The sequence below is a fragment of the Panthera uncia genome, chromosome A2 (genome assembly GCF_023721935.1).
Source record: "Panthera uncia isolate 11264 chromosome A2, Puncia_PCG_1.0, whole genome shotgun sequence".
Classification (NCBI taxonomy): domain Eukaryota; kingdom Metazoa; phylum Chordata; class Mammalia; order Carnivora; family Felidae; genus Panthera; species Panthera uncia.
The window spans coordinates 17,815,342-17,839,802 of NC_064816.1; the positions used below are offsets into that span (position 1 = coordinate 17,815,342).

The window sequence follows — 24,461 nt, forward strand, 5'->3', positions numbered from 1 at the left end:
GCCTCTGTCACAAGGATAACAGCCTCTTACCTCTGCATTAATCATGATCAGCCAGAGCATCATACAATGCCTTCTTTAAAGAAAACTAATCTTGGGGTGCCTGGGTGGCTCAGTCGGTAAGCGTCCGACTTCAGCTCAGGTCACGATCTCACCGTTCGTGAGTTCGAGCCCTGCATCAGGCTCTGTGCTCTGTGGTGACAGCTCAGAGCCCGGAGCCTGCTTCAGATTCTGTGTCTCCCTCTCTCTCTGCTCCTCCCCCCACTCACACTCTGTCTCTCTCTCCAAAATAAATAAACATTTAAAAAATTAAAAAAACTAAACTAAACTAAACTTACTACTCCCTAGAGCCTTCCCAGAAGGCAAGGCACTCTCCAAGTGAGAACAAGGAAGCTCAGATCCCAGAGCCTCTCCCACAGATGGTTTTCAAGGCTGGGACTCTTCTTTTGTAATTTTGTTTATTATTGAATCAACTTAAAAACTCAGCAGCATGATCATGGGAAGAAAAAATTCCACAAATAGTGAAGCAGCTTCTTGTCTTCAGAGCCAGCGCCGGGCTCCTGTGAGCGTGTTGAACAGGTAATCTCTGCCTGTGCCTGAGTTCAAATGGTCAGGAGGGAGAGAGGGCACTGCTGGACTCAGCAGAACAGCCTCCTTCCCTTAAAGGTAGGGGAAGACATTCCAGAACCCTTGGTGAGACCCTCCTTCTGCTTGATCCAACTTGTCCCTTCCCTCCTTTCTCAGCAATCCTGTGAGGTCTAGCTCAAATGCACAGGAAGCATCCTTGATTTCCCCAAACTGAACACCAGCTTCCCTAAGCCCAGTGCCAGATTAATCTGCCATAAATCACTGATGACAATGTAATATCTGGGGGCCTTTCCCCTCACCACCGCTTCTGCCATGGGCAGGAACCAGACCAGGTCTGAGTCACCTTCTGGCCCAACAGATGTTTGAGAAACATTGGGGTGAGAACAGACCCCATTCAGGGAAAGAGTAGATAGTGGATGCCTGGTGGTAGGAGGAGACGCTGAGATGGGGTAAGGAGAGAAAGTGGACCCAGGTGAAGAGTAGTTTGGGAAAAGGGGGACTCACGGGAGTCCTGTGCTCTGCCATCAAAGTGCTGCTGATGGGAAGAATGAGAGGGGGTAATGAGTTGAGCCCTGCCCCCAGGAGCAGGTGGAGGTCTGCTCCCATAGGGGTCAGAAGCCCACCTCCCTCCTCCATTCTGATGGTGCTGGCATGGGCTCTACCACAGAGGTAGCCAGCCACAAGGAAGGAAGCAGGCTTGGGAGGGGAGTCCTCTAGAGCAGCCCAGTGCCCACTATACAGGATGGTATGTTGCCATACCAAGCTCAGGTCGACACTGCTGGGTGCCTGGGACATCTCCATTCTCGGTGCCTCCATGAACCCCTGAATGGACTCCTCAGTTCCCTGGATGCTGGGGCAAAGTAAAAGCACGAATACAGGATAAGGCTCTTGGCCCCAGGCTGAATTTAAGAGATGGACTCTCAGGCATAGAGGTATGCAAAGGAAACTGACCCGTTTAGTAGCAAAGCCTGGGTTGGTTTGCTTGGTGTCTGATGCATCTGGACCAACCTAAAATGACAGGAGGAGGGACCAAGCAGTGAAGGCTGCAGACCTGCTGACTCCAGGAACCAGCACCATCCACCTGCCCCTGTATACTGGAGATAGCCAATGTCCATATGCAATGCCTACATTGTTACCCCACCTTCCCCTGGGTCAGTCCTGCGCCCATAAAAAACTCACCCTTAGGGGCAGAACAAGTGTCAAGTGGAGGATAGGGGTCAGGAATAGGGGCAAACGCCCAGTGCATGATAGACTCTGAGTGTCAAGCACTGGGTCTCATCCACACCCACTCCATTCCAAGACCAAGCTGTGCCAACAATGGAGACAATTTCCCCCTAGTGCCCCTCTGCCTCTAACCTGATGACCTCTGGAGGGAGAGCAGCCCCCATTAATAGCAGTTTGCCTGCTCATAAACTTGGGCATTGTCACCAAATCTTGGTGAAAGCACCTATCACAGATGAGGTCCATTAACGGGCTGGGGCAAGAGCTCAGGAATAAGAACCCTACCCCTGGAAGAGCCTGAGGAGGAGCCAGCCCAGAGCCAAGACAAAGAGGGCGCTGGTCACTGTCAGCACCACCACAAACCAGGGCTCCGGCTGCCAGAAAGCCTCTGTGTCAGTCACAAGCAGGGGTGTCATCACTGAAGGCACCTGAAATGGGGGCCACAGCCCTGGCAAAATGATCATCCAGCCTTCAAATCACTCCAAGGGTTGGGCTACCCCACACCCCAGAGTTGCTCTTCTGTATTGCCAGTCTCCTTATGTTCAACGGTTCCCTCTGGAATGCCTTCCCCCATAGTTCCACTTGGGGAAACTGGATCTCCTTGCCCTTCAAGATCCTTTCGTCCTACCCCCCAAGGTCCCAAGGACCCCCCCTCACTGTGGATCTGTGGGTGCGGGTGGCCACCGTGCTGGCGCTCCAGGGAATTAGATGCACACTGACGGTGGCTGTGGTACTGAGGTGGGGGATGGAGGGACCTGCATCGGCCACACGGATCAACAGCTCATAAGTATAGAACTGCTCTGGCCAGAGAGGCCCCAACAAGATGTTGTTGTACACCAGGGTGGCTCCTTGCAGGCTGAATCGGTTCTGACTATTCCCTGAAAGCAGAAGAAGGGGACCGTTGTTGGCCTTGGCCTGCTCCTTCCCCAACAGCCTGGTGGCCCCCATGATCCTCACCTCCCACAATGCTGTAGGAGAAGGCCAGACGCTGTGGCTCCTGAGGAACCCAACATGACACCTTGGTCACCTCCACACTATGGCCCAGGAGAGCGTAGATGGTGAGTTCCTGAAATGGAGGCTGACACTCGGGGGCATGATCGTTCACATCCTGCAGGAATATAGCCAGGTCACCCCAAATCCTCAGGCCAGCCCCTCAGTCTCCTCCAGAGCCTAGGTGTCAGGCAACAGGCTCCAAAGGTTTCCATAATGAGGCACCATCCCTCTTCAACCAACTAACGGAGGAAACTTAGGCACAGGGTGGAAAAGCAGAATGCTAGAGGAAGATGTGAACACTTTCCAATTTTGCCCAAGGCCTCGGGGCTCAATTACCTCAACCTCAATGGTAATTGTACAGGAACCAGAGCGGTGGTGAGTGGGGTCCTGGTCTTGGCCATGGTCAATCAGCAGGACATTGAGCCTGTATAATGTCTGCAGCTCATAGTCCAAAGATCCCAGGAGATGAACCTCCCCTAAAAGAGATGCCCACAGCCTCAGCCTGCAGAGTCAACTCTGGTTCCAACCCTCCATCCCAGCCCTGGGGTGGGAGTACCACTGAGACGGTCCACAGAAAAGATGGTAGGCCCGCCAGAGATGTAGTACTCAATGTTGTTGTGTGGGTAATCCTTGTCCATGCCCACCACAGAGCCCAGCAGAGTGTGGGGCCCTGCATCTTCCCGGATCCGGAACTTGTGTGGGACACAGGCTGGGGAGAACTCGTTCACAGGAGTCACCATCACCAGTACTGGCACCTCAGCTGGAGGCCATTTGACAGTCAAGGAGCTGGCATGGGGTGCCCAGCCATTCTCTAGGGTCTAAGGAGGGAGACATGGCCCTGCCCTGGGGGTTTAAGGAGGGAGAGGGTCTGGAAGGAGGACGAACAATAGCCATTCCTCCCTGGGTGGGGAGGTGTCTAGGAGAGGAGACATATGTCCCACCCTAGGGAGACAACTGTGCCCTATTGATTTCTGTGGGAGGAGAGGTGACCCTATCTTAAGGATGGGGAGAGAGGTACAGAACAGCCCTGTCCTGGATGTCCAGGCCTGGGTATGGTTACTCACTGGTCATCAGGGGCTGACCACCATCGAGCACCAGGATGGAGGCTGCATGCTGAAAGCAGGCCCCACGAGCGTCACAGTCCAGTGTGGCATTCACCTGGCCAGAGGGGCCACAGAGTGAGGCTGAGCCAAGGCCTGGAAAAGTCTAGAGGCACACTGGGCCACCTCAGGTCAGGGCAACCACACATGGTCACCCCTGAGCCTCTGCTTTCCAGCTCTGTGAGTGCAGATTGGCTCCACCACCATCTCCCTCACGGCAATGGTCTCAGCTCCCACAGACCTTTGCCCCCCGACCCCTCCACCTTACAGTCCCCAGCACCCTGCATGTGGGTCAGGAGGCGGGGACTGGGCACCTCCAGGACCCTGTCCCGAAGGCAGAGGCTAGCTAAGCCAGGAGGGCTGTGGAACTGCAGCTGGTAGTCGAGGATGGAGCCGGGAGAGTCTGGATCAGCACAAGTGAAGGTGTTCAGCACGGTGCCCACCGGCGTGGTCTCGGGGATTTGAGTCCTGGGAGCAGAATGACGGCGGCAGGGCAAAAGTCAGTCTGGACCAGGAGAACCATGGTTCTCACCCCTATAGCTTACGTAAGGTTCCTGTATACTCACACCAGCATCGCTGGGAGGCAGCGCGGAGGCCAGCGGTTGACCGAGCGCACGTTCACCGTGAGCTCGAGCTCCACGCTGGCCCACGGCCTGAGCCGTTCGTGGGCCTTCACTCGCAGTCTAGTGACCGCCGCGCCCGGGGCCTGCGCTAACTCCAGAGGCGCGGTGGTGCGAATCACACCGTCGGCTGGGCGGGGTAGGGGCGGGGAATGCTGAGTTTAGACCCGCCCCCAGGTCGGTTTGGTCCCCACCCTCACACCTAATCCACCCTCAGCGGGAGGGGGCTGAGTCTGGCCACCCCTGCTGCCTCCTCCAAGGCTCGCCTCTAATTCTAGCCCGGCCCCCAAACGGCACCGCGCCCGTGTCTGCCTGGGTTTCAGCCCCGTTTCTCAGCAGGGCGAGGAGGTAGTGCGGATCACTGTGGACCAGCCTGGGAGGCATCCCGCACCGCTCCCCACTATGCCCCTCACCACGTCCGATGGAGAAGAGGGGGCAGGGCACCGGGGAGAGGATTTCGTAGCGCACGTCGAAGCCCCGGGCCCGGACCTGAACCACCTTACCCCCGGGGGGCAGGTCCTCCAGGATGGTGATATTCGAGGCTTGCTTCCTGGACCAAAAGGGGGAAACTAGCTATGCCCTCTCCCGCCATCCCTGGCCCTGCCGGCGTGCCCCTCCCCCGGGGCTTCCCTCATATCCGAGCTAGCTGGGGACACCCCAGCAACCCCACCCCTTAACCTCACTCCCAATTCCCTGGGGCTAGGCCATGTCTCCTTCACTGTACTCGGGGTAGGGGAGCCTTACAGGAAAGAGATCAGGCTGGAGGGAACAGGCAAAACTTTGACCTTGAGCATCCCAAGGCAGCTTCGATTTTGTCCAAAAGTCACCAAAATCTGAAGCTGGAAGACCTGCAGTGCACACAGAACAGTAAGGGAACTACAGTGTGTGTATACCTGTATGTCTGTGCCCAGTCGTCCTTTCAAATAGCAACCGCCCCCCCCCTCACCTGGGGCCCTCCACAAGGAGCCCCCACTCCCACCCCATGATCTCTATGCTTACAGGCACTCCTTTAAGTCCCATTCTTGGGGCCATAAATATTTCCTTTAGGATGCAAACAGCTCAAAGAAGTGTGATATCTGAGTTATTCACAATGTGACATCATTTAGAGTTACTAAGAGCCAGTCACTAAAACATGGAATTTTAAAGAAGGAACTTCTCAGGGCACCTGGGTGGCTCAGTAGATTAAGCATTGGACTCTTGATTTTGGCTCAGGTCATGATCTCACAACTCATGAGTTTGAGCCCTGCATAGGGCTCTGTGCTGACAGTGCAGAGCCTGCTTGGGATTCTCTCTCCCTCTCTCTCTTCTCCTTTCCCACTTGCACTTTTTCTCTCAAAACAAATAAATAAACTTTTTTTAAAAAGGCATGGAAATTTTAAAGAAAGAATTTCTCAGGACTCCTGGGTGGATCAGTTGGTTAGGCATCTGACTCTTGATTTCAGCTCAGGTCATGATCTCATGGGTTGGTTCGTGAGTTCAAGCCCCGCATCAAGCCTTGCATCTGGCTCTGCTCTGACAGTGCAGAGCCTTCTTGGGATTCTTTCTCACTCCCTCTCCCTCTGCCCCGCCCCTGCTCACACTCTTTCTCAAAATAAATAAACTTCAAAAGCAAAAATCAAAAACAAAACTTTTAATGTTTAGTTTTTTTAATGTTTATTTATTTTTGAGAGAGACAGAGACAGAATGCGAGTGGGTTAGGGGTAGAGAGAGACACACACACAGAATCCGAAGCAGGCTCCAGGCTCCGAGCTGTCAGCACAGAGCCCGACGCGGGGCCCGAAGTCACGAGCTCATGACCTGAGCTGAAGTCGGACGCTCAGCCGACTGAGCCACCCAGGCACCCCGACAAAACTTTTAATGTTTAAAAAAATAATAACAACAAAGGAATTTCTCTAGCCTTCTCCAGACTGTACTAGCCACTTTACCCAGAACTTTCTCTTCCTGTGTGAATGCTCTGAACATTCTCAATTCTATTAGAGGCATGAGGGGCTCCCTTTTCTTTCTGGAACTCCAGAACCCATCACAGAACCAGGCAAATGTGGGAGAATAGCCATCATGTGGCAGCATGTACAGGTGGCTATGTCTGAACACAGGGCAGCAAAATCTAGAAGGCCAAGAACAAACAAACCTCCAGGAAGTGGTGGCTCTGTCCATTGTGTGCCCCATCCATGGGTATCCCCAGGTCCCAAGTCATGCTCACCTTTTCAGCCTGGCCTTTGAGGCCCTGGGATGGCACCAGCAGCCAACCTTGACCATTGATGGAGAAAGGTCCAGGAAAGTATGGAGGGTCCTGGGCACTGATGATATTTATCTGACAGGACAGAGATGCTGGAAGCCCCAGCCTCAGCCCCCAGTACCCCACAGCATCCCTGCCAAAATCCCCCAGCAACCTAGCAAGTACCTGTCCACACCAAACCCTCCCATACCCCGATACAGGGTGGGTCCCCAACCTCCACCCCTGCCCCGATCCTCAATCTTCTCTGGTTTTAAACCAATTATTTTGCTTTTTAAACTGCATTTATTTTGGGGATTACAAAAGTAACACAATTTTCAGGGAGAATTCAGTACACACAGAGAACATGAAAGAACACAAGCCCCTGAGATGTCCTTATAGGAACAGCCATGGTCTTTGGGGATGGGCAGCCATCAGCGGCTCTCTCCAAGAACATAGATCACGCAGAGGCTTAGCTGACACTAAAGTGTTCCTCTGCTGGGTGGTGTGTGTGTGGGGGGGGGGTGGGGGGTGGCTAGAGAGGGGCTGGGACAAGAAGGGGCCCGGTTTGGTCTCCCCATGTGCCTCTCTCATTCTGTCTCCCACTACCTATGTGCTGGGCTCACCTGGGCACGCTGGACTTCCAGGCCTGGCAGCAGCAGAGTGTACAGTCTGGCCCCAGGTGTGACTGTTTCCAGAACCTGAATGATTTCTCCAGCTAGCCAGAGGAGAGGTCAGGGAGGCTCTGTTCAGGCCATGCCTGCCCACCCCCTGCCTGCTGCCCCTGGCCTCACCTGGGCTGGCAAATCGGCCAGCACATGCACTATGACCAGGGTCCCGCCGCACATTCACAGAGAGTGGTCCCTCCATCACATGGTTGCCACATGTGAACCGCAGCTGCAGCTTATAGTGATTCACCGATAGAGCATCCAGCCGGGCCGAGCTGCTTAAGGTCACCTGTGGCAGGTAGGCAGTGCATGTGGGACTGTAGGCTCTCCACCCCCCTGTACTGCCTGTGGCTTTGTGAATTTAGGGACTGCCCATGTTCCCCCGTGGCTCCCATCTGTGCCCATGACCCTACCGTGCCCACATAGATCCCCTGCCACCTGGTCAGGCTGGGTGGGTTGAAGAAGGTGGTGGGTGGCTGCACATGGACCAACTGCAGGGTGGGCATGTGAGAAGTGCAGTTGAAGGAGAAGGACTGAAGGATCGTGCCGGGTCCCTGGCTCTCAGAGACATTTATGAACCAGGGCAGGCAGTGGAGTTCTGTGAGGAAGAGACAATTCAGACCGGAGGTCCCCCCACACACAAGCATAGTCCTGACCTTCTCCCTCAGGGCCTGGTCACATCTAGGGGCCAAGCAGCCAAAACTCTTCCTTGTCCCCCATATCCAACAATGGCACAGCTCATTTCACAGACGTGAGCACTTGGTTGAGGAAGCAGCCATGATAAGAAATGAGGGTCAGGGAGTTAGATCTTTGCCCTTTTCCCTTGCTCTCCCCCAGCCCCTGCACTCCATGGTAGCTTATCCAAGAAGGATCACAATTCCACTCCAGTGTGGAATGGGGGGGATGGGCGTGAGAACTGGGGTTCCCCCACCCACCAACTCCTCACCAGAGACAGTCAGAGCAAGCAGAAGCGCCAGGATCCTGAGCAGTGCCATAGTGGCCTCAAGATGCAGACAGCAGAGGAGACTCCAGAAGACCAGCCGTGTTTGTCAGGCTCACCCCGTTGTCAGGTGAGTCGCTTAAACACAGCTGGGCAGGCTGCACTCCTGAGCGTCCCAGATTCTAGCTCCGCCCATCCCTGGTGACTTGAGCTCTAGACTCCAGACAGGCATTAAGAGGTCTGGACAACCCCAGGTTTCACTGCTTCTGATGAATCCCCCCGTTCTTACTACAACCCAAAGGAAATGTTAGGGGAAAAGGATCAAACTTCAGGTAGGGGAACTGAAGTTCAGGGAAGTAAGTCTCAGTCATGCAGTCCTTGGAGACAGCACAAGCACAGCACCCAGGAAAACTGGGCTCAGGATTTGCTACCCCACAGAGTCCAAACCCCAGGTGCCCACTTCCCCTCACCATTAAAACTTTATATGTCTACAAAATCTGAGCCCAGCCATCAACAAAATCTCTTAAAAGTTGTCTACATTCAAGAAGCAAAAAGAATCCTTGGTGATATAAATCAAATTAGTGGTTATGTGTGGGGGGGTATCAACTGGAGGGGGCACAAAGTGGCCTCTTGGAGGAGCTGGGGACAGTTTCTACCTTGATCTAGGTGACAGATGCATAAGTGTCTACAGACTTTAACATTTATTGAGCTGGGGGCGCCTGGGTGGCTTAGCTGGTTAAGTGTCCAACTCTTGGTTAGGCTCAGGTCATGATCTCATGGCTTTGTGGGTTTGAGCCATGCATCAGGCTCTGTGTTGCCAGCATGGAGCCTGCTTGGGATTCTCTCTCTCTCTCTCTCTCTCTCTCTGCCCCTCCCTCCACTTGTGCTGTCTCTGTGTCTCTCAAAATAAATAAATAAACTTTAAAAAACATTTATTGAGGGGTGCCTGGGTGACTCAGTCAGTTAAGCATCTGACTCCAGCTCAGGTCATGATCTCACGGTTTGTGAGTTTGAGCCCCACGTCGGGCTCTCTGCTGACAGCTCAGAGCCTGGAGCCTGCTTCAGATTCTATGTCTCATTCTCTCTCTGCCTCCCCACTTATGCTCTGCCTCTTTCTGTCTCTCGAAAATAAATAAATGTAAAAAAATTTTTTTTAATTTATTGAGCTGTTGTCCAATTGTTATATTTATGCTATATGTCAATTTTTAAATTTTTTTTCTTTTTTAAAGTTCATTTATTCTGAGAGAGAGATAGAAAGAGAGAGAGAGAGAAGAGGGGCAGAAAGAGAAGAGAGAGAACATCCCAAGCAGGCTCCGCACTGTCAGCCCAGAGCCTGATGTGGGGCTCAAACTCATAAACCTGTGAGATCATGACCTAGGCCAAAATCAAGAGTCAGACATTTAACAGACTGAGCCACCCAGATGCCCCAAATTTATATGTCAATTTTTTAAAAGTTGTTTACACTTGCTCTTTCCAATTCTTCATCTCTCACTTGCTTCTGCCCACTATCATCAAGTTTGTCTCTCCCTTCATGAAACTGCCCTGTTGGAGTCCTCAGAGACCTGCATACTACCAGCTTCAACAATTAATTCTCCAATCTTATCTCCTTGGTAGCATTTGACACTTGCTCCCTTGGCTCCTAAAGTGCCCACACTCTGTTTCCTCCCACCTCCCCAGCTGCTCCTGCTTAGCTCCTTTGCTGGTTCTGCTTTCCTACTACCACCCAGAGGAGTGTTCCAGGACTCAGTCCTGACTGCTGCCCTCCTCTGTCTATACTCACTTCTCCCATCTCCAAGTCAATGGCCTTAAATACCATCCACTCACTTTGCCTCCCAGATCTAAGGCTTCAGTGCTGATTTCTCTCCCAAATTCCAGAGTCACATACCCAGTGGCTGACCCGGCATCTCATATAGGATGTCTAACAGGCATCTCAAGGGTCACATGTCCACAAATAATCATTTGGTTTTCCTCCCCAAACCCGTTCTTCTCCAGTCTTTCCTGGATCAATTCACAGCAATTCCATCCAAGCAGTTGTTCAGGCCAGAAATCTAGGAGTCATGCTAGATGCTCCTCTTTCCCTACTCATATTCATACATCAGCAAAACTTGATATTAACTCCAGAACATACCCCAAATTCACCCCCTTCTGTGCCCCAGCCCCACGCAGACCCAGGCCCTCCCTTCTCTTGGTGGATGAGGGCAGGAGCCTCCACTCTCATTACAGAGTGGTTCTCCTAAAGCAGATGGGATTATCTAAACAGGAGCCAGCCCAGGTCATTCCCTGCTCAAAAGTCCCAGTGCTCCCCCATCGCACCACAAACAAATCCCTATATTTCTTTCTAAGGCCGCTAGGAGACTGGTTTTGCTGATCTCCTCATTCCCCCAACTACCACTGTCTAGACACTTGGTCCTTCTTTGTCTTAAGCCCTGTCGAAATCCTCTCTTGTCCGGGCCTTTAACTGGCTGATCCATCTGCCTAGAATACCCCTCTTTTTTTTTTTTTAAAGTGTATTTTTATTTATTTTAATAGAGATATAGAGAGCAATTGGGGGAGGGGCAAAGAGAAAGGGAGACAGAATCCCAAGCAGGCAGTAGTACGCTGTCAGCGCAGAGCCCCATGGCCAAACCGTGAGATCATGACCTGAATCAAAGTCAAGAGTCAGACCCTCAGCCGACTGAGCCACCCAGGTTCCCCTAGAATACCCCTCTTCTTTATCTCCCATGATGGTTCACTCAGATCACATACAGAATGCTGCCTCCTCTGAGTCCCCTCTCCCAAACAAGCCCGTCTGCCCCCCATTTCCGGTATTTTTCTGTCTACTGATTAGTCTTGTCTCAAGTTAGACTGTATCCTCGAACCTAGCCTTGGATCCTGGAGTGGTCTCCAGGAACGGACTCGGACCATTCTGGGCAGAGAGCGCCGCCCTAACCCTCCTGCTCTCACTCTCCGTAGGCTAGTGGTGCGGGCAGAGGGAATGCGGATGTTGCGGCAGGAATCGCGGCTAACCGAGCCCTCCCCACTAGAGGGCGGCCCCGCCTTGCTTGGCCCAGATGCAGGACCGAGAGGGTGCGGGCTGGGCTTTGGCTGAAGCCCCTCCTCTGTGCTGCCGCAAGGTCCAGAGCTCCTGGAGTCCTCATTGGAGCCGGACCCTCCCATCACTTCCAGGGTCTGTCGAGGCCGGTTTCAGGACCGAATACAGTAGGTCGCGCCCGGAATGGGCCACAACACTGCTAGATCGACGGCTGGGGGCGCTCTGTCCTCACGTGGGCGTAGCCACCGGATCCGCGAGCTCTTGAGGCCCCCTGCGGGAGGGACTGCAGTTCTATCCCGGGAAAAACGGGGAAGCTGAGGCTACTGCGGGGAAGTGACTTGTCCTAGGTGAAGCAGAGAACCTGGAGTGAGCTCAACCGCCCAGGGTTGTCGGGAAGTCCCAGGCCAGACCCGCCCGGCTTCGAGACACAGCCCAGCCCCTCGCCCCCAGAGCTCGCGGGGAGTGGGGAGTGGGCGTCAGGCACATCCACCCGTCAGTGCCCGAGGGGCGGGACCACTTCAGTCCCTCCCCGGCCCCATTGGCTGCAGCACCAGGGGCGGGGCGCGGCTGCCAGATGTTGGGGCGGTGGCGGCGGCGGGAGCTACGGAGAGCGAGGAGCCGCGGCGCCAGTCAGAGGGCCAGGGTGCCGCTGGCCGGCCCGCTGGGCCCGTTCCGCGCCGGTCCCGCTGGAGTTCGAAGAGGAATTGGCAGGCCTGGCGGGGGCTCCGGCACGGGCATGCATAGCGCTCGGCTTGACAGCTTCCTGAGCCAGCTCCGCTGGGAACTGGTGAGACTTGGGAGCGGGTGTGGCTTGTGAGGACGCGTGTGGGGTGCCCAGCTGCCGTCCGGCCCGAACGACACACGGGTAGGGGGCCGTCCCGAGTGCCCATCCAAGGCGGGATGGGGGCGGGGAGGCGCAGATGGCCCAGATGGCCCGCATCGGGTTTCGGACTGTTGGGGGCTGCCCTGGGCATCAAGTAACAGCCGCCCAGCTGGCCAAGCTGCTGGGGCGGCGGAGGGAGGTGGCGGGGAGAAATTTGTTTTGGGGCTGAGCAGGGGGCTGCGAGGGACTAAAGAGGTGCTAGAGCTGCTATGGATGCCTTCTACCCCAGGCTGATCTGTACTTCTTCTACCCCCCACCTGGCAAGTGCTCTTTCTCTGAAAGACGCTGTGAGCTTTGGGGAGCTGAATCCCTGAGGAAACAGGGGATGCTCCCCCACCCCCAGCCCTGAACAGGACTTACTTCCCGATGCAGGCGGGCCCACAACCCTGCCTCCCTCCCTGGTGGCGGGTACCGACTTGCCCAGCTCTGCGTGCTGCAGCCTGCCGGACTGCCACCAGGTCGGCTGACGCGAGTCACACGAGCTACGTGTGCCAGCGCCCCCATGACGGCCCTGTGCCCACTAGAGGCCTTGCTGCCCAGGCCTGCAGGCCTATCCAGTCCTCCTGGGCCTTCTGCTTTGGGACTACTCTGGCTAGGTAGGCAGGGGTGACAAGCACTACCCTTCCAACTTGGGCCCTCTCTTCCTCCACAGCTGTGTGGCCGGGACACTGGCTCACCCCCCATGTCTGGCCCCCTTCCACCATCCCCCAAACCTGGCCCAGGTGTTTGGCTCAGCCATGGACTCAGGGCCTCAGATGCCTTGGAAGAGGACTCAGTCGGCTGTGTGGAAGAGGAAGAAGGTATGGTGACAGGAGACAAGGGTATTGCCTTGGGGAGCCCAAGGGAGCATGTCCTGGACTGGGACTCTGGCTTCTCTGAGGTGTCGGGCAGCACATGGAGAGAGGATGAGCTGCCTGTACTCCAGCACCCAACACCCCCAGCATGGCCCCCCCATAGACAGCGCCTCTCGGCCAGTGGCATTCCTCTGCCTAGCAGGGCCCCTGTGGCCGGTGCACCACCTGCCCGTCGACCACGGCCCAAGTCTACACCAGACGCTTGCCTGGAGCACTGGCAGGGCTTGGAAGCTGAAGACTGGACTGCAGCCCTGCTGAACAGAGGTCGCAGTCGCCAGCCCCTAGTGCTGGGCGACAACTGCTTTGCTGACTTGGTGCACAACTGGATGGAGCTACCAGAGGCAGCAGGTGAGGGGGATGATAGTGGTGGGCCCCGTGCCCGTGCTCGGCCCCCTCAGTTCCTGCTTGGGCTCTCTGAGCAGCTGCGGCGCCAGCTGGCCAGGGCACGCAGGGCTGCTATGGCAGGAAAGCGACTGTCATGCCCACCTCGCCCGGAACCTGAACTGCCTGCAGATGTCTCACGATTTGCAGCCCTCATGAGCTGCCGAAGCCGCCAACCCATCATCTGCAATGATGTCAGCTACCTCTGACCCTGCCCTCCAGCCTGGGACAATAAAGACCTTTCTCTGGTCTATCCTGGTTCCATACCCCTGAGGCTCTAGGAGGTGGCCCCAGCCCTTTGAGGCGCAGCCCAGGCAGGTGAAGCTAAAGAGCCTTTTCCTTCCCTGCAGGGGTCCCTGTCATGCCCACATCACCCACCCTGTGCATTACTGCCCCATGTTTTGCCATCCATCCTCTCCACTTACACCCTCCTTCAACAAGCATTTATTGAGTGCCTACTGTGGGCTCAGGATGCAGGGCTCGATAGAGCCAGGTGATAGGGCTGCTGCCTTGTCACAGCTCATAGTGCAAGGGTGGGAAGGTAGTGTCCTCCTCCTCACCCTCACAGCTGAGCTCCAGCACCAGCATCCGCTGCCCAGGCTCAAGCATCCGGCTTGTCACCTGCTGCACCAGTTTGGTCACCCTGGTAGTGTGGGGTGGGGGGAAAGAGGTTGGGGGAGATTGGGTAGGTGAGCAGTGGTAGGCAGAGTGACCTGACATGGACCAGGGGGTGCTGATGGGCCATAAGGAGCCCAAGCCAGGGGCAGGAGCAGCTTAAGACAGGAAACATCTGAAACTATTTTAGGAGCAGCAGGCAGGGCGGGCAGGAGGCAGGAAGCTGTGAGTCCCCTGGGAGTGGGCCGTGAAAGGGGGGCTTAACAGGGTGTGGAGGAGCTAATGGGGGGTGTGGAGGAGCTAATGGAGCCGGCCAAGCAGGCAGCTTGGAGGCCCCTCCTCAGGCTTTCAGCCCTCACCCCACCCCCAGCCCATTTGCCGGCTCCATTTGGCAAAAGAAAGCTTCAGGAGGGTGTGAGAGGCCCAAATGGGGTTGGGAGGAGGAAAGACTTCATCATGTCTCCCACCTCCAACCTCCAGGGACAGAACAAGTCCTGGCTAAGGCCAGGTGCGGGCTCACCTAAGGGCCAGGTGCTGAGCCTGCTTTTCAGGTGACCATCCTGCTGAGTAGAGTAGGGCCTTGCCGTGCAGCAGCATCTTCACCCTCAGCCCATACCGTTCCTAGAGAGAGTCAGGTCAAGTGCCAGCTAGACCAGGCTGGGCCAAGACTGAAGGCGAGGAGGAGGAATGGGGCTCACCTGGAGGTGGGCCAGCAACGACTTCAGGGTCCTTTCTGGCTGCCCAGCAGGCACCTTCAGGCGGTCCCAACAGGTCCAGGTCCATGTCAGGTGATGGCACTGGGGGTGGTGGGGGGAGGAATGAGAAGCTTCTCACACACACCCTCCCCCTACCCATTACCAGCAGCTGATGGCCCCTTTCCTAGGGGAGGAGCTGGACTAGAGGCAGGAAGCAGAAGCCCCGGGGCGGGGGGTTGGAAGGTGGGATCTGGGCCCAGAGTCTCAGTACCCTCCCCGCCTATGCTGGGGCCAGCACAGGAAATGGGGCTATGGGGCCCCCGCACAGGGAAACAGGCAATCCATCACACAGGCTGGTTGTATGTGTGTGTGTGTGTAGGGGGGGCGTTGCTTCCTGAGGAAACAGGAGCAGGGCCGCTGCAGTCTCCGATAAAGCAGCTTGATCCTCAAATGCAAGGCTGGAAGCTGGGGGGTACATCCTGCCCCCTCATCCTGTATTGCCAGGGCCTTGGGCTATGTGGGCACAGAGTATCAAGGGGCACAATGACCACTAGGGCCCCACTGGCTGAGACCCCAGCAGGGACACAGTCTGCAAGGGCCTCCTCTTCCTGTCCCCTTTCCTTCCCCATTTCAAAAATCTTGGGATTCTGGTGACTGGAGCTGAGGGTGGTAAGGCAGCCAGGACAGACTCCCGCCTCCAGAAAGCACAGTGGGGTCAAGCTGAGATGAGGCCAGAGGTGAGTTGGGGGGGATCCTCCCTTGCTCCCTCCCCCTCTACTGCAGACAAAGGCAGCTTATGTGCTAGAAGCCCTTCACAAAGGGGCTCTGTGTACTGTGCCCTGAGGGACCCCAGCAAAAGCCCAGTGCTGGCCCATGACCTCTCCCCTCTCCCTTGGTGAGGGTATTCTCTCCACCCCCTCTCCTGTGCCCCAAGAAAATGCCAACTAACTACTGCCTAGCCTGGGCACACAGCCAGGGGCATTCACAGCCCTGCACTCGAAGGAACACACATGGACACAAGCCTGGGAATGCCTGCATGTGTACTCACATGCACACCCATGCAAGCCCACATTGAAGAAGAGTCCTGTACTCCCATCTGGCACACAGATGTGCCAGCATCCTCCCTCCATGGCCACAAACCTCAGGGCCAGGGATGCCCAGACCCCTGTGCACTTAGATGCACACAACCCCCCCCCCCCCCCCCGCAACTGGTGAGCTCAGTGGCCTTTAACTCAGCTTGGAGAGTGTGGGCCAGGATCCCCATGCCATGCAGGCTGAAGTTAGGCTCTGTTTGGGGCTAGGGCTCTAGTCCTCCCTCCCTACCACCTCCCCCTTAGGGCTCGTCGAGGCTGTGAGGGATATCTGGCTCCACTAATGAGTTAAAGCTGCAGCTCCCCCAGACCCGGGCTGTGGAGGGATGGGGGTGGGGGTGGCTGACTGCTGCTTCCTGTGTCTGACAGGTCCCAGTCTGGCTTCACAGCAGGAAGGGGGCTGGAGGGAGTCTTAAGGACTCCCCCAGAGTCTGGGTTCTGGTACAAACCCAAAGCCAGAGTAGAGCCTGTTTTGGTAGGTGCAAGGAGAACCCAGGCCTCGTGTGTGTGTGTGTGTGTGTGTGTGTGTGTGTGTGTGTGTGTGTGTGAGTGTGTGTGTTGGGGGGGGGGGGGGGAAGGGCTCACCTTCTGGATGGCTGGGGCGCAAGGCACCCAGCGGCTAAAGCGGTTTTCAGCCAGATGCAGGTAGCTGTGGCGAAAAGCACTGAGGGGCCGTGGCCCATTCACCACCTTATACAGCTCCAGGCCCACTAAGCCAGCCACAGCTGCTGTAGCGGTGGCAATGGCTGGAATAATCTGGCCCACAATTCGCTTGCTCTGCCAAGGACAAGAGATTTGGTCTGGGCCCAAGGTGTAGGGCTAGGGTTTGACCTCTACCTCTAGGCCTGAGCCCCAAAGGGCAGAGTTACCTGGGCGTGGTTGGCAGGGGGGATCCCATAGTTCTGAGCTCGCAGGCTTGCTGCCGCTGCCACAAAGTCCACATGGAAGTTGCTATCATTGTCCTGTGAGGCTCAAGTCACAGTCATGTTAACACTGCCCCAGAGTCCCTAGCCATGGCTGACCACGTGTCACTGTACAGGTCTTCCCATAATTCTGTGGGATGGATGCTTACCTCTCCCCACTTATCAGGTAAGGAAGCTGAGGCTCAGGGAAGGTGATCTGCTTTTGGGGTCCTCCTGGGAGGAGGATTCAGGCCAAGGGACTTCAAAGCTACTTTCCTAGCTCTTGAACTTCCCCAACAATCTTCCCCAACTTGTCCCTTCACCCCTACTTGGACTCCCACCTTCTCAAACTTCAGGGGCTCGAGGGGAGGGCTCCCGCTCCAGACTTCCAGGACTTTGTGCAGTTTCTTCAATTGCTCAGGGCCTGTCAGAGGAAGGGGGTGGAAGTTCTTAGCCCCTACCTTCTGTGTTCTCCCTGGAGCCTGGTGCCTATTCTTGGTCTCTCCTAAGACTAAATTGCCACTTTCAGGGAGACCCCCTGAATGATAGTGCAGTCTCCTCTCAAGCAGCCCCAGCCCTACTTGTGTGTGTGTGTGTGTGCCTGCATGCATGTACCAATTATCTCCGTCCTCACCTGGGGAACATAACTAGGTTTGGGGGGGGGGGGTTTGCTGAGAATCTGCCATGGGAATAGAGGTGCAGGGGTATGGGTAGCAGGGAGAGTGCCTACTGAGGGGCTAGAGGATGAGCCCAAGCCTTGAGAGAAGCAAAATCAGAGGGCCTGAGAGATAGTGATTTGGCTGCAGGGTCCCCAGGCCCCATCTTCCTTCTGCAGCATAAGCTGAGGACAGGGCTATGCCTTTGGATGGCAGCATAGGGGGCCAGAGGTCAGGAGCCTCACCAAACTCAGCAGAAGCCCGAGCTAGCTCCAGGTCGTTAGGAAAGATGGGGACCAGGTTCTGGGGGACGGGCAGTGGCAGCAACTTCAGTAGTTCCCTGAGTGCAGTCTGGTCCCGCGAGCCAGGCAGTCCATGCATCTGGGCATACAGGTTAGCGGCCGCCAGCACATAGAGGAGGTGTGTGTCCTGCAGTCAGAGCAAGAGCATGGGAAGATGCATGGGTAGAGCGAGCATGTACAGGTACATGGGCTAGGGGTCACCACCCATTTGTGGATCTGTTTGAGTGTCTGCCTCTGTGTCACACGTGGACACCCACATGCGCACAAACACAGCAATCTCCCTCAGCATCTGCTTATCTCTGAAGAACAGGGGCCTACTTCTGCTCTGAGGGGTCACATCCCCATCTTGGGGTTCCTAAGGGACCCCACTTACTTGGCTGGCATCAAACTGCAAGGGCTGCGGACACTGTTTGGAATCTGGCCAGAAAAGAGTTCCATCCTCAAGCACCTAAGGAAATGGAGGCTGCTGGGCTCGATCTGGTTCCCCTGAGCCCTCAGCCTCCCAATCACTAGCTACCCACTTTATCAGGTGGGAAACGATTCAGGAGCTGCATGATGCCATCACGGAAGCATAGTTGCCAGTGGCCAAGAGCCCACACCACACAGTCTTGCCAGGTCTGTGGACGCTCTCTTAGGACACCCAGCACCTCCTGCAGCAGGGTCAGCACCTTTAGCCCATCTGGTTCTGCCAGAGAAGTGGGTGCCCTGCGGACAGAGGAAGGGTTTCGAGGCTAAAGCCCTGAAGATTCTGGTGGTAGGGGCTAGCTAGGGGTAGCCCTCTGGTGCTAGAGGGCTCCCGTCCACCCCTCTTATTTTATTTTTTTATTTTTTTAAGTTATTTATTTTGAGAGAGAGAGAGAGTACATGGGAGGGCCAGAGAGAGAGAGGGAGAGAGAGGATACCAAGTGGGTTCTATGCTGTCAGCACAGAGCCCAACAAGGGGCCCCAACTCAAGATCCATGAGATCATGACCTGAGCAAAACCAAGAGTCGGATGCTTAACCGACTGAGCCACCCAGGCGCCCCTCCCGTCCACCCATCTTGGTGGCCTTACTGTTGGTGGCGGTTGATGGTCTCAGCAGACAGACGGAAGAGCCCCTCAAACTCATCCCGGGCCCACTGTGGGGGAGAGAGGAACCATGAGGTGTCACACAGGGAATCAGTCTACAGCTGAGGACTGAGCTGGGTGGGCTAGGGCTTTCTGGGGTGCATCCTACCTGCACGGTGTGCTCGACTGTGCTGGGGAAGTGCCGCAGGGTGCAGACAGGGTAGGTAGCATCCTCAGAAGCTATAGCTGAGGCAGGGGCTCTGTAGGTCTCAGTCACACACGGCATGAACACTGAAGCATGTCCCAAGGTACCATGTGTCCCCGCCTCCAGCAGTGGCTTCAGATAGTGGGTGCAGCGAGCAGCCACATAGTGCCCTAGTAAGAGGGGCAGAGGGGCAGGAGTGGGGCTGGCACTGCCTTGACCAAGGGGCTGAGTTTCAAGGGCGAGTGCTTACGGGCCTGGAAACTGTCCAGGGCAGCAGCCACACCGTCCACACGGGAGAAGAAGTTGTTCCCATAGATGTGCTCTGTAGTGGGATCCAGTGGGTAGATGAGTGGGGTCACCTGCAAGTCTGAGTTCAGGCGGCGAGCAGCCTCTGCAGCTACCTCTGCCTTAGGCCTCTGAAAAGAGAGCAGGAAGATGCTGGGGGTGTTGGGGGGCACTGTGGGAGGACCGTCCAGGATGCTAGGTGTGGGTAGGGGCCGGCACTCACACCAATGTCCTGGGTCCTGAAGAGGAACTGACGGCTGAGATTGGAGCGCTCTATGTGGTCCATGTCGGCAACAGTCACTCCCCCGCTGGCGCCAGCCCCGAGGCCCACTAGGGCAAAACCTTTGAGCAACTCACAACCGATAGCTCCAGCACCCACCTGCCAGCAGGAGCAGCCTTAGCCAGAGGGCCTGGCCCGGCCCTCCCACAGACATCTCCCAACTGGACCACAAAGCTCACCAGGAGGTAGTGCTGGCGGCTCAGCTTCTCCTGAAAACCAGCCCCAAACACTGCAATTTGCCCATCATAGCGACAATGTCTCTAGGAGACACAGACAGGGGTCAGTGATGGCCACTGGCCTGTGCTGTGTCTCCGTCTTACGCTAACTTTTCCAGGTCAGGATCTCTGGATCGTTCTTCCTGTTCCTTCCCTAGTTCTGAATTTGGAGAAAGCTTGCACCCCTACCCCAGGTTCTTACCGGAGCACAGTCCTCTGGTTTGGGATGGGGCTCCCCGTCTTCTGGAAGGCAATCGAGGGCATCAAAGTAAAGCCACTGGTCCAGGGGCATGAACTTCCCGGAGATTGCCTAGAGGCCAGCATTTTAGCGTAGGGACTCCTGCCAGCTCCAGAGCCCCTAGGATCCTGGCTGGGCTTCACCAGATTGGCGAAGCCTCCAAGGCCACTGTCTGGTACTGGGCACTCTCTGGCACCCACACTTACCTCCACACCCTTCCCAGTCCCACCCTGCCTGTGCCTGTGCTCACTTTCAGCACTTCCTGGGCGGCCACCGCACCCAACATGGCTGCCATGGGGCTCAAGCCACCAGCACTACTCAGGGCGACTGTCTGCACGAGAGCCTCATCCAGAGGCTCTTCCAGTGGCTCTCCTTCTGTCCCCTTCAGTGGTTCCAGGGACTGGGCCAGGCCCACCACCATCTCTGCGTCAACCTGTGGGGTAGAACTCTGTGGGCACGGCAGCCCTGGCCTGAGCTCCATTCCCTGCTCAAACCCTTCATGCCGCCACCCCCCATTTCCAGAGAAGTGGAAGCAGAGCCTAAGTGTGAAGGCCCAAACCAGTTGCCAGACTGTGCAGCACCACCAGAGAACGCCTAGACAATGCCCTTGAGGGCTTCACCAACATGGGTAGAGATTTCACCTCAGAACTGAGTGGTTAGGAGGTGGCGGGGTCCCCAGCCTTTGTGCCTGGTACTTTCAGGGACCCTCTCTCTGGCCTAGAGACAGTGTTATCATTTCCTATATGTAAGTGGGAAAATGCTTCTGGGATTATAACTTGGGTCTGTGAGATAATCATTGTTGCCTCCTGGCAGGTGAGACCCCAATAAGACAGAGGCTCAAGGAAGAGCAGAGGGGCCACTCACAGGATCCCAGGGCCGGGGCAGGCGGCCATTGAGGTGCTGGGACTGGTGCAGGGCACGGAAGGCCTGATGTAGGCAGCGGGCGCGGCGAGCTTCCTGGGAACTCTGGGCCACCACACGGGGCTGGAGCAGAGCTACATCCATGGGTTTCTGTAGCAGGTACTTAGCTCAGGGTCAGGTTCAGAAGACTGTGGGCCCCTTGAGGCTCCCAAGCTCCCCTACGTCAGATGCACTTGCACTCACATGGCTCACAGTCTTGGGCCTCTTGACCTCAGTGACAGTCCCACCACTCAAGTAACAGGAGAAATTTGCTGTGTCCCCAATCTCCAAGGTTCTGTCCCCTAGGGGAGATCCAGCCTCGTCGGTATGATCTCTGAACCGGAGTAGTTCTTTATACTCTACCCTGTCTTGCATCTGTGTCCTTGACCTTGCTCCATGCTGAGGAAGGTGGAAGAGAACCCACCCCCAAGGACCAGAGCCAGGCTGTGTGTGCCCCCAGTTGGGGCTTGGGTGCTGGGCCTGGAAGTGGAGAGGGTTGGCTTACCGTGCACGTGGATAGGCCGGGGATCACAGCCATTGAGCTCCACCATGCCCTTAATGCCCGAGAAAGTCACCAAATCCCCATCGCAGAAGTTGTGGGCCTCTTTTTTCAGAGTAAGAATTCCAGGGGAGCCCTGGAGAAGAGGAGGCTTGGTTCAGGGGTGCCCTCCTTGGTCAGCAGGTGAGCACCCACACTTCAACACCCACCTGGGAGATGTGCTGGATAGCAGCTGTCAGGGGTTCTGCCTCTGTAGGATCCTGCACAGTGAAGTCCTCACCAAAGTCACAGAACAACTGCCTGTGGTGTGGTGGCAGGGGTCACTGAGACGGCTCAGTGGTTAATCGCCATGCTTGTGGTGAAGCGTGGGAGACGCTAGGGCAAGCTCAGAGAGCCAGCACTGGGAAGGGATACTGGGAGAGGCTTGGAAGCTAGAGTTTGAGGGACTCACTGGAGCGGGTCTGGAGGCTGGGGTGGAAGAAGCAGAGGGGTGGGACTGGGGACCAGAACCAGAAGGGGATGCTGGGACAGGCCTGGGGCTGGGTGGAGGGGCACTGGGGCAAGCCTGGAGCTAGGAATAGCACTGGGACCAGTTGCTGCCTGTGATGTGGTAGGCCAGGCAGGTAGCCTTGCTCACCCCACAAGGCCCCGGGTATCGGCCACCAGAAAGCAGACTCCGAGCTTGTGGCATAAAGTGCCCAACTTCAGCTGCTCCTCCAGCTTCGAGGTGGTCAGCACCACTACCTGGATGGACCCCGTGATCAGCAGGGCCAGAACCGCTGCTCAGCTCAGGGCTAGAGGAAGGGACTGGGCTCACATGGAGAGGGGGGCAGGGAGGGTACCTGGAAGTCCAGCAGCAGCTCCTCGGTGATGTCACCTGTGTGGATGCGTACCTGGACAGCTCTGTTAAGCTTAGCCACAAGTTCTTGAGATGCCTCAGCCCTGCTTCTTTCCAAGTCCTGCTCTGAGAGGAAAAACTAGAGAGGGACACAGTAGTCTGGCTTGAGCACGGAGATTTCTCTTGGGTCCTTGGTCTGGGAAGCATAGCCACCCACCCCACCACCCCGGCTGACTCTCACCTGGGCAGCCAGGTCAGACCAAGAGGTAGGGTGGGGATCATGCAGAGTGAGGCTGCCCACACCCATCAGGACCAGGTTTTTGGCCACCTCAGCCCCCAGGCCCTGAAGGCCTGACAGCAGGACCTTCGCTCCCTGAATCTTCTGCATGGCCGGCAAGTCCAGCACATACCTGCGGATGGGGAAAAAGAAGGTAGGCGATCGGCGACCAGAAGTCAGAAAGCCACCCCATTCCCTTCCCCGCCTCGGGCCTCACAGCTGCCGTGAGTATCGCTCCTTATCCAGCAACTTGGAGGTCTCTGGGACAGCCATCCTGCGGCTGGACAACAGGCTGCAGCGCTTATAGACGCGGTCACTGCGTGGGAGGCTGTGCTAGCAGAGGCCAGTGCCTCACTGTGGCTAGTGCACACAGGCACTTTGTCTACGGGACTGAAGGACGATACCAGTCATAGCTTTCTTCCTGGCTCCTCCGTCATTTCAGGGGAAATGAAAGTGAAAGTAAAACTAGACTGAGCTGGCTTAGTCCTGCTAGTCCTGCCTCCAGACCATCCTGAATGGTTCTGGCAGCTGTAAGTCACAGGCAAAGTGGGACAGAACTCCTGGGTCTATTTGGCCGCTGTGAGAGCAGGTATCTTTCTTGAGGAAGGAAGCCACGGGAGGGATCCATGTGGGCTGGAGGCGATGGTCTCCTGTGGCTCTCTAGATGTCCCAAACCTCAGGCCCCATCCCCCCCACTGTGGCTGCCTGAATGGGCTTCCTGCCCACAGAGTGCTGGCAGGAACCCCCGTGTCCTGAGGACTCACCTTGTCCACCACACAGGGTAGAGCCAGTCCCATCCCAGGGGCTGTGGGAGCTTATGAAATTACATTGTCCTGCCCCCGGGGCCCAAACCACAGACCCAGGTGGAGCCTGGCATCTTTGGGAATACCCACCTGCTTGGCCCTGGGCCAACTCCTCAGAGGATAAGGATTCCCCCTTGCCCACAGCTGCCAGCCTAGGACAGATGGCAGTCCTAGGTGACCAGTCAGGGATGAGTCTTAGGACTCAAAGAGGGTGGTCGGTCTCTGAGTGCCAGACCTAAGAGTGGCAGCCATGATCACATGTGTCCTTACTTTTCATTTGAATTTTTATTTTGAAATAATTATAGACTCCAAGGAAGTTGCAAAAAACGTAGAGGTCCTGTGTACCCCTCACCCACGATGTGTCCTTCTGCCTTCTTTAGGAACCAGGGGCCAGTTCTCCAGACGACAGACCATAGTTCCCCACAAAACTGCACAGTAGCTAAACCAGATGTGGTCATAAGTTCTTTTTTTTTTTTTAATGTTTATTTATTTTTGAGAAAGAGAGAGAGTGTGAGAGGGGAAGGTGAAGAGAGAGAGGGGGACAGAGGATCCGAAGTGGGCTCTGAGCTGTCAGCACAGAGCCCGATGCAGGGCTCAAATTCATAAACCATGAGATCATGACCTGAGCCGAAGTAGGACGCTCATCCAACTGACCCACCCAGGTGCCCCATAAGTTAATTTTTTAAATTGAGGTAACATTCATATAATGTTAAAATAACCATTGTAAAGTGGCATTTAGTGTACTCACAATGTTGTACAGCCACCACCTCTCTCTAGTTTCAAAACTTTTTATTAAAAAAAAATTTTTTTTAATCTTTATTTATTTTTGAGAGAGACAGAGTCAGAGCAGGGGAGGAACAGAGAGAGAGGGAGACACAGGATCCTAAGCAGGCTTCAGGCTCTGAGCTGTCAGCACAGAGCTGGACGCAGGGCTCGAACTCACAAACCGTGAGATCACGATCTGAGCCGAAGTCAGACGCTTAACCAACTGAGCCACCCAGGCACCCTGCAAAACTTTTTCATAACCCACTGAAGAACACCCCCACCACATTAAATAATCACTACTTATCCCCTACCCCAATCCTCTGGCAAACACTTAGATTCTTTCTGTCTCTAGAGATTTGC

General features: G+C 55.8%; 3 protein-coding genes across 7 annotated transcripts; 1 reads left to right on the forward strand and 2 right to left on the reverse strand.

Annotated features, from left to right (window-relative positions):
* Window positions 1–486: 486 nt before the first annotated feature.
* On the reverse strand, window positions 487–9,503 carry CDHR4 (cadherin related family member 4). 4 transcript variants are annotated; one of them, XM_049640488.1, is made up of 18 exons: window positions 7,813–9,503; window positions 7,526–7,688; window positions 7,358–7,449; window positions 6,720–6,830; window positions 5,264–5,367; window positions 4,933–5,069; window positions 4,466–4,649; window positions 4,214–4,367; window positions 3,864–3,957; window positions 3,356–3,559; window positions 3,136–3,275; window positions 2,764–2,914; window positions 2,464–2,684; window positions 2,092–2,234; window positions 1,537–1,593; window positions 1,345–1,435; window positions 1,090–1,117; window positions 487–593 (listed from the first exon to the last, which is right to left on the reverse strand). In XM_049640488.1, the coding sequence occupies exons 1-18, from the start codon at window positions 8,044–8,046 to the stop codon at window positions 538–540; spliced, it is 2,364 nt and encodes a 787-aa protein (XP_049496445.1). In that variant the 5' UTR covers window positions 8,047–9,503; the 3' UTR covers window positions 487–537. The 4 variants fall into 4 exon arrangements, 3 of the variants coding, with proteins under 3 accessions (XP_049496445.1, XP_049496444.1, XP_049496443.1); XM_049640487.1 differs by having other exon boundaries at window positions 1,090–1,120; XM_049640486.1 differs by lacking the exon at window positions 487–593 and having other exon boundaries at window positions 600–1,120.
* Window positions 9,504–11,953: 2,450 nt separating this feature from the next.
* On the forward strand, window positions 11,954–13,753 carry INKA1 (inka box actin regulator 1). 2 transcript variants are annotated; one of them, XM_049640489.1, is made up of 2 exons: window positions 11,954–12,157; window positions 12,906–13,753. In XM_049640489.1, the coding sequence occupies exons 1-2, from the start codon at window positions 12,107–12,109 to the stop codon at window positions 13,695–13,697; spliced, it is 843 nt and encodes a 280-aa protein (XP_049496446.1). In that variant the 5' UTR covers window positions 11,954–12,106; the 3' UTR covers window positions 13,698–13,753. The 2 variants fall into 2 exon arrangements, with proteins under 2 accessions (XP_049496446.1, XP_049496447.1); XM_049640490.1 differs by lacking the exon at window positions 11,954–12,157 and adding an exon at window positions 12,158–12,235.
* UBA7 (ubiquitin like modifier activating enzyme 7) lies at window positions 13,722–22,982 on the reverse strand. Its single transcript, XM_049640485.1, has 24 exons — window positions 22,751–22,982; window positions 22,498–22,666; window positions 22,261–22,395; window positions 22,056–22,162; window positions 21,628–21,718; window positions 21,425–21,554; window positions 21,124–21,221; window positions 20,884–21,030; window positions 20,270–20,452; window positions 19,984–20,091; window positions 19,746–19,826; window positions 19,510–19,665; window positions 19,252–19,417; window positions 18,966–19,171; window positions 18,803–18,867; window positions 18,271–18,454; window positions 18,123–18,197; window positions 17,693–17,876; window positions 17,133–17,215; window positions 16,759–16,851; window positions 16,475–16,666; window positions 14,802–14,900; window positions 14,624–14,724; window positions 13,722–14,131 (listed from the first exon to the last, which is right to left on the reverse strand). The coding sequence occupies exons 1-24, from the start codon at window positions 22,804–22,806 to the stop codon at window positions 14,002–14,004; spliced, it is 3,039 nt and encodes a 1,012-aa protein (XP_049496442.1). The 5' UTR covers window positions 22,807–22,982; the 3' UTR covers window positions 13,722–14,001.
* Window positions 22,983–24,461: the final 1,479 nt, after the last annotated feature.